An 8,263-nucleotide genomic window follows, 5' to 3' on the forward strand; every position below is an offset into this window, starting at 1 on the left:
TATATCGAATATGTGTTGAATTTCAACTGTCGATATAAAGATATTATTGATAAATAAATAATCTATAAGTATTTTTTTGTAAGGATTTCTGTAAGATTTATTCTGATGTTGATGAGTTTTTATATCTAACTAACCTAAACTTTCAACTAAAAAAAGAAATATATAATTCGTGTAATTTACTGTTTTATTAAAACATAATTAGTTCCAGCCATCAGGAATGTATAATTGGAAATTCGAAGACGCAACACTTGTAAATGGCCTTTCACACAACTATTATTAATTCGCATCATGATCATTTCTCTTTAATCTGTGTACCAAAAGACGAATTGTTGACAACGATGCCTACGCTTTCTTGGTCCCCCACGGACACCATCAACACGTGGAGACCCATTTTTCTTTTTTCATTTTTTGATATACACTTATAGACCCTTTTTCTTAGAGGCCTACATATCAAAATTCAAACACCATTTCTCATTATAATCCACATAATACATATACATATAGGTAATTAAGACCACCAATATTTTCTTATTCTCTTCATTTTCCTCCCTTGACAACATGGTGGTGCAAGTGCAACACAATCTCCTCTTAGTCATAACTTTCTTGATGTTGTTGTGGTCATGGTGGAGCCTTTTGGGTGCACTAGGAGACCCTCAAACCCATTTAATCAACAAGGGGTGTAGCCAATACGACGCAACCGACTTGTCCAACTTCAACCAAATCCTAAACGAAACTTTGGATGACCTTAGAGCACAGGTTAGCAACCAAAGCAAGCACTTTGCCACTGCTCAAAAAGCTAGAGGAGCAGACCCTGTCTATGCCATGTTTCAGTGTAGGAACTACCTCTCCACCGCCGACTGCGCCGCCTGCTTCGTGTTTGCTGCCGCCCAAATCCGCAATTGCTCAGTCGGAGCCAACGGTGCCCGGGTCATCTATGATGGCTGCTTCCTTAGGTACACCTTCACCAACTATTACTATTTGTTCAAATTATCTATATCTATTATTTCTTATGCCTAATAATTAATTTATCTGACATTATAAACCGTGTGTTACATATATGAAAATGTTATTGTATATAAGATTGTTTTATATGTATAAATAGTACTACTATTATATAATGCAAATTAAGTTGCAAAGAAAATGCCAAATTCTGTAGATATTTTTGGAAATGAGATAGAGAGAAGAATAATAAGTGGTTGTCGTGTCCAAACGGAGCCACAATGGTTGGACTTTCTTGAGGTGGTCATGGTGTTGCATCAATGTTATATACTTAATTGCATTGCCCATTGTCTCTTTCAAGTTATTTTTATTTTATTTTATTTTATTTTACGCCGCTTGATCGGTTCAGTTGTGTATTAATTGATAAATTCCTTTCTTGTTTCTAGATGAGTATGCAAATTGAGAAAGTATTAATTATTCTACTGTACAGTAGTATATACTAACAACATACGGCATGGGATGTATAGGGTCTTAATCTAAACACTTTCTGTAATACTATTAAAAAATAACGTAACTTATAAGTAAATATAATCTATATAGATTATATATACATATACGTAAATATGCTGGTGTATAATTAAATATATTTTCAAATTTCAGTATTATCGATCAGTTTCCAACAATTTCATAAGTAAAATAAAACATTCTTTGTTATAATTTTTCTACGCACTTGGAATAAAGTTGTGGACGTTACATTTTCCCATTTTAGAAGTAATTGCATAAATAAATAGACTATATAAATGTTCGTTGACTTTTTGACTATAAGGAGTTTACAGGTGGGTTTTGAGTGAGGGGAATAAAGTAGTGATGAGGACAATACTATTTTTCCTTTAAGCCATTACCTTGTCTAACTAATTTGAAAAGAACAAAGAAAAGGTTAATATTATTTGAGTTATATTATTTATATAGTATTATTTTTATTTATTACTTTATTTATTTTATCTTATATTTTCCCCTAACTTTCCTATTTCTCTCTTTATTATACAAAAAAATTATACAAACTAGTTGTATAAATTGATTTTTTTGTATATATTAATTGAATTTTTCATGTATTTTTTTTACTTTTAAGTCATCTAATTATCTAAACAAGTAAAAAGAAAATATCGTAGACTTTCCTCTTTATTTTCTCGTTTTTCTTTTTCCACCACGAAGTGTGAATCTCCAAAATTATTAATAAGAAATTTCGTTACAAGTTGATATATACAGTTTAAAAAATGAAGATAAACACATTAAGAATAACGTTCATACGAAAATTTATACAACAATTCATTAATTAATTGATGCCTCAAAAGTTAAAGTACACCTTACTAACTCTTTTAATTCCTTTTGAAATAATAAATCATTTATATAATCAATCACTTAAAAAAAATATAGCTATCGGCAGGAGTTAATGAAAGACATGCTTTGACATATTTGTTGTATATAAGTACACGGTTAATTTGTTTCTAGATATATATAAAAACTTGTCCCAGCAAATTAGCAGTTCTTCTCTGAATCGTTAGGCTTTTAATACTATTATCTAGATGCCACGATCTTTAAGTTGACCTTAGCGAGATTTCTTTTTATCTTATTTAATGAAAAGGGTGATCCATTCTGAAACTAAATTCTAGAAATAAAACAACATATAATACAAGTATACTGTATTAACTAAGATATTATTAGTGAGTTGACCAATACATAGTGATGTACACGTACTGAACTAGTACAATGTAATAATGTATACCACAATTAACTTTACAAGTCATACAGAGTGTATACGACTTCTTCTATTTGACAGAAAATTTGATTATGCGGTTCCCTAGATAGATGTATTCTTAAGATGTAGTTTAAAATCTGAACAACTCATGTAAGGTACATTGCTAATCAACTCTTGCAAAAATCTCTAATACCGGTTCCATTTTGGAAAGAGTCTGGGGTTTATACAAGCTCTATATCTTGATCAATTACGTTTTATCCTTCGCAAAAAAATTATTAAGTAGTTTTAGATTATATAGTCTTGACTAATCTCTATATGGCATATATATTCAAATTTTTTAATTTAGGAAAAAAAATTAATAACACTTGTCATATAGAAATTATCATAAAGATCTCGAATCATCTAATAATTTATCACTTGTTTATGTTTGCACATACTAAGTCAGTTAAGGTTACATATGAAAGAACAATCTATCTTTGATTTCTTTCATGTGTAAATTTTCCTTGGACCAATGACAGGCATGCCCGGCATCGCATGGATTGGGGAAAATCCGTGATTTCTGACCTTGGACCAAAAATAACCAATAAGATGCTTTTAAAGATGTTTGAGAATGTGGTTTAGTTTTTCCATATGTTTTCATCACAAGTTTATTTGATTCATTCAAATGTGTTGTATAGGTATGAGAGCAATGGCTTCTTTGACCAGACCACACTGGCTGGCAACAGTATGATTTGTGGAAATCAGACAACAGTAGGAGCCACCCCATCGTTTAATACAACTGCACAGCAAGTGCTAATGGACCTGAAAATTGCAACACCAAAAATTACTGGTTTCTTTGCAGCTACCAAGACACAATTGGCTGGTGGTGGTGCAATCTATGCCATTGCACAATGTGCTGAAACTGCCACAGAGAGTGCTTGTTTGGATTGCCTGACAGTTGGATACAACAACATACATATGTGTTTACCCAACACAGATGGCAGAGCATTTGATGCAGGATGCTTTATGAGATACTCAGAGACAGCATTTTTTGCTGATAACCAGACCATTGATATCGCACCCTTCTTGAAACAAGGTACACTTAGGATTACACCCTTACATTGATTTTGAAACAAGGTAGAATGAATGATAGTATATCACACCCTTCTTACACTTAGCACACCACATGCAGAATAGTATATATTTTGAACAGTGGTGAATCCATGTTACGGCCAGGGGGCGCAACCCCACATGTTAAAAAAATACATATAAATATAGTGATTGAGTATATTTTGTCCGCTCTAATTTTATATATTTGAACTCATGTCCCTAATTTTTCATTCTTTTCATAAAAATAATTATTAATTTTTATTTCTTAAATTGATTTTTGCCCTAACTTAGGGTCCTAGACCCACCACTGATTTTGAACTGCACTTTTATCATGTAGGAGGTTCAAGCAACAAGAAGGGAGCCATTATAGGTGGTGTTGTTGGAGGTGTAGGTCTTGTTGTAATCCTCCTTGCACTATTTGGCTTGCTTAGACGGTATAAGAAACTCAAGAGGGTTCCTATAGGTGAGACAATTTGGAAAGTCTTTGAATTTGATGATTTTTCACCAAAGAAAATACCGTGGCACACATCAGTTCACGCTTCAAACTACCATTTGCAGGGGACTTCTATCTCATGTTTACAAGACATTTTAAACCCTCAATTTACAATTTGATAACTTGTAATTGAATGATAATATAAAAACGATTTAAATTATTAGTGCATTTAAATTAAAGTTGTGCTAATAGGGTTTAATTTGAATTTTGTACTAATGAGCCCATTATTCTTTATTCCAAGGAATCAATTACTATGAAATGCTTAATTTCTTTTTCTTTTTGAACTTAGATAGATGAATAATTGGATGCATTTATTCATTAAGATATTCCAAATTATGTTTCCTGATCAGGTGACATATTGGGAGCAACCGAGTTGAAAGGTCCAGTTTCCTATAGGTATAAGGATTTGAAGACTGCAACAAAAAATTTCAATGATGAAAATAAGCTAGGAGAAGGAGGTTTTGGAGATGTATACAAGGTAATTTCAGCATTTTATTGGAGTACATGTTAAAAAACAAGCATGATTCTGAGCAAGTTTATGTTAGGCACGGGCAAAATTTATTGAGCTAGTCTTCTTGAGACAAAGATAAATCACTTTTTAAAATTGGTATATTCTTAATCACCAATTTGTGGAACAGGGCACTTTGAAAAATGGGAAAATAGTTGCAGTAAAAAAATTAATCTTAGGCCAATCCGGGAAGATGGATGAACAATTTGAAAGTGAAGTCAAGCTTATAAGTAATGTTCATCACAAGAATCTGGTTCGACTTCTTGGATGTTGCAGTAAAGGTCAAGAGAGAATCCTTGTTTATGAATACATGGCAAATAAAAGCTTGGACAGATTCTTATTTGGTAAAACTCATGTCAATCTCCTAATTTAAGCATTCATTGGATATCTATTTTTTAAACGTTCTCCTCTATTCTTCCCCTTCACTCAATGTATTTATTCAAAATTTCAAAGCAGGTGAAAATAAGGGTTCTCTCAACTGGAAACAAAGATATGATATAATTTTAGGCACAGCAAAGGGTTTGGCCTATCTACATGAGGATTTCCACGTTTGCATCATACATAGGGATATAAAGACCAGCAATATCCTCTTGGATGATGAGATGCAGCCAAGAATTGCTGATTTTGGGTTGGCAAGACTTCTACCAGAGGACCAATCTCATCTTAGCACAAGATTTGCAGGAACATTGTAAGTCCAAACCTTTACTTTTATTAGAAAGGTAGCTGTAATAAAGGAGACGTCATTATTATTATTATTATTGTTATTATTCTTTGATGTTTCTATTCCATGCTATGTATGAGTATATTTTAATAAACTATGCTATAAAAATCATACACATGTCAGGGGATACACAGCACCTGAGTATGCCATCCATGGTCAGTTATCTGAGAAGGCTGATGCATACAGCTTTGGTGTTGTAGTCCTTGAAATCGTAAGTGGCCAAAAGAGCAGTGAATTGAGGGCAGATGCTGATGGTGAATTCCTCCTTCAAAGGGTAAATAATTTTTTTTTAATAGTCTATGCATGGACAATATAAATGAGTTTTTATGATGTCATTCTATCACAATTGTTATATACCATAAATTTATGATTTTTTTACAATAACTATCTTAAAAGTCATATTTACATAAATTCTGATTGATTGGCAGTGTATAACCCTTTTTACACCGATAGTGTATAGAAATTAATTAGTTCTTTCTTTTAACATTCTGCCATATGAACTTTGGCTTTACTTTAACAAATCAACAGGCATGGAAACTACATGTGCAAGATATGCATTTGGACTTGGTTGACAAGACATTGTTGGACCCTGAAGACTATGATGCAGAAGAAGTGAAGAAAATCATAGAGATTGCTTTGCTTTGCACTCAAGCATCAGCTGCTGCAAGGCCAACAATGTCTGAAATAGTAGCTTTTCTCAAATGCAAGAATTCACTGGGGCAAATAAGGCCTTCTATGCCTGTCTTTGTAGAATCTAACTTTAGGACTCGGGCAGAAACCTCTACCTCAACTGGTTCCTCCACATCTAATGCTACTGCTTCCATTTCTATGCTCTCAGCTCGATGAATATCCCACAAAGGAATTCTTGATGTGATGTCAAGTTAATGGATTTGAAGATTTGAGACAATGAAGAAAACGATTAATGTGTAAAAAGAAGGGGATTTTTCTTCCACAATTCTTGTTGTATTGCATTGCCATTAGTGCTACAAATACCAATTATATAGTGAAGTAGTGATTGATTTGATGTTGATGAATTATTTGCCACTTTGTTGATAATGATGCACTTTAGTGAAGATCTGGGATTGGCTAGGAAAATAGGGTCTTCCACTAATTAAAATGTGTTCCCATTAATTTTCTCCGATGCGAAGGAGACAGAATTTTCACAATGTTTACAGAAACTTCCTCAAGTGTGATGATTGTATGGGTGATAATAAAAGGATTTCAAAAATACAAAACAACATACTTAAAATCCAGCCTAAAACTTTGTCCTCTCATTATTTCTTTTATTTACTTCTCTTTTTGATAATGGGATAATTTTTTTGGCACCTTTGAATAATACAAAGCTTTTGGGTAAACTCCTAAAGTTTGTTTAGCTATCAATCCAATTCCAATCATAAATTATTACATAAGAAATAATTATTGACTTTTTACACTAACGATTATACTTAAAGTGATCCTTAATTGTTTTGATTTGGGAGAAAATCTTTTATATTATTGACAATATATGAAAATATATTAAAAAATATATTTTCTTATTTTATTATTGAAAAGAAAGCTCTAATATAATTTCTAACAAATTAAATTATAATTTTGTTCTTGATTTAATAAATCCATAATTATGATCTTCTTATGTTAACCGTAGCATTTATTTTTCATTATTTTAAACTTTACAATTTTAGTAGGTTTATTATGTAATATTTAAAACAATTAAAAGCCGCTAAGTATTAAAATACATTTATAATAGAGTAGGGACCATAACCTCCTAACAGCTTAAAAAAAAACCATCTATGAACCCTAAACGTCCCCACCCTTCATCTCCTACAACGACCACCTTAACCCCACCCTCCACCTTGGCTCGTTTCGCAGACACTAAGGAACACACATCACAAATTCCTTTGCACACTTCCTATTCACAAATTTCTGTTGGTAAATTTGAAAATCGAGATGATACTGGATAAATCTGAAGTCGTGTATAACACTTTCAGATTGAATCAAATTTCGGGGTTCAACCAAAATTGTTCAATCGGATAAAATCAGAAGATTATAATTCAAGAGTTTTGTTTTGGTCTTGTATGTTTTGTCACCCGTTATGCTTTCTGAACCAGAATGATTATTTATGATCAAAGAAAATGTGGTTTTTGGCGGTTGATGGAAGTTATTTCTTTTTAAAAATTGCCGTTGATGGAAGTTTTAGTAACTTCCATGTAACTTCCAACCGTTGATGGAAGTTTTAGTAACTTCCATGTAACTTCCAAATGCCTAAATCGAACATCTCGTTATTACATTAAAACAAGCGTGCACTCTTATTTTAACATAATAAAGAGATCAATTACACTAAAATGTCCAACAAACCTCCCCCATTTTAGTGTAATTACCGATCAAATCACCAAAGTCATAACATACCACAAACTACTGCATAGATGAAATATCGTGACGATTGAATTTCATCTTAGCAAATTACACGTTTCAAATATTCGAATATCAGGGTGTCACTAAGGATTGAACCCTTTCTATTTATAATGAATACATGAAGATAATTTGCACAATAGTTTATAACATTACTCTTGCTCGACACTAATTTACTAGCTTGTGTCCCTATCCTTCATAAGCATATCAAAGCCAAGTCTCAGCTTCTTGAAGCGGCTAAACTTCATGCTTATATAGGTAGTCCTTTTCTTTCTTGCACCTGCAAATGCAATTTTTCAAAAGAACCATTGAGGAGTTATACTCCAACCTCCTTAACTTACAGAACCGAAC

At 32.4% G+C, this 8,263-nt stretch overlaps 1 protein-coding gene across 1 annotated transcript; it reads left to right on the top strand.

The window, feature by feature from the left end:
* Window positions 1-405: 405 nt before the first annotated feature.
* LOC114374409 (cysteine-rich receptor-like protein kinase 3) lies at window positions 406-6,647 on the top strand. The gene is made up of 8 exons (XM_028332050.1): window positions 406-953; window positions 3,373-3,770; window positions 4,122-4,247; window positions 4,628-4,755; window positions 4,916-5,129; window positions 5,242-5,473; window positions 5,630-5,780; window positions 6,035-6,647. The coding sequence occupies exons 1-8, from the start codon at window positions 559-561 to the stop codon at window positions 6,350-6,352; spliced, it is 1,962 nt and encodes a 653-aa protein (XP_028187851.1). The 5' UTR covers window positions 406-558; the 3' UTR covers window positions 6,353-6,647.
* The last annotated feature ends 1,616 nt before the right edge of the window (window positions 6,648-8,263 follow it).

This window comes from Glycine soja, chromosome 11 (genome assembly GCF_004193775.1).
Source record: "Glycine soja cultivar W05 chromosome 11, ASM419377v2, whole genome shotgun sequence".
NCBI classification, from domain to species: domain Eukaryota; kingdom Viridiplantae; phylum Streptophyta; class Magnoliopsida; order Fabales; family Fabaceae; genus Glycine; species Glycine soja.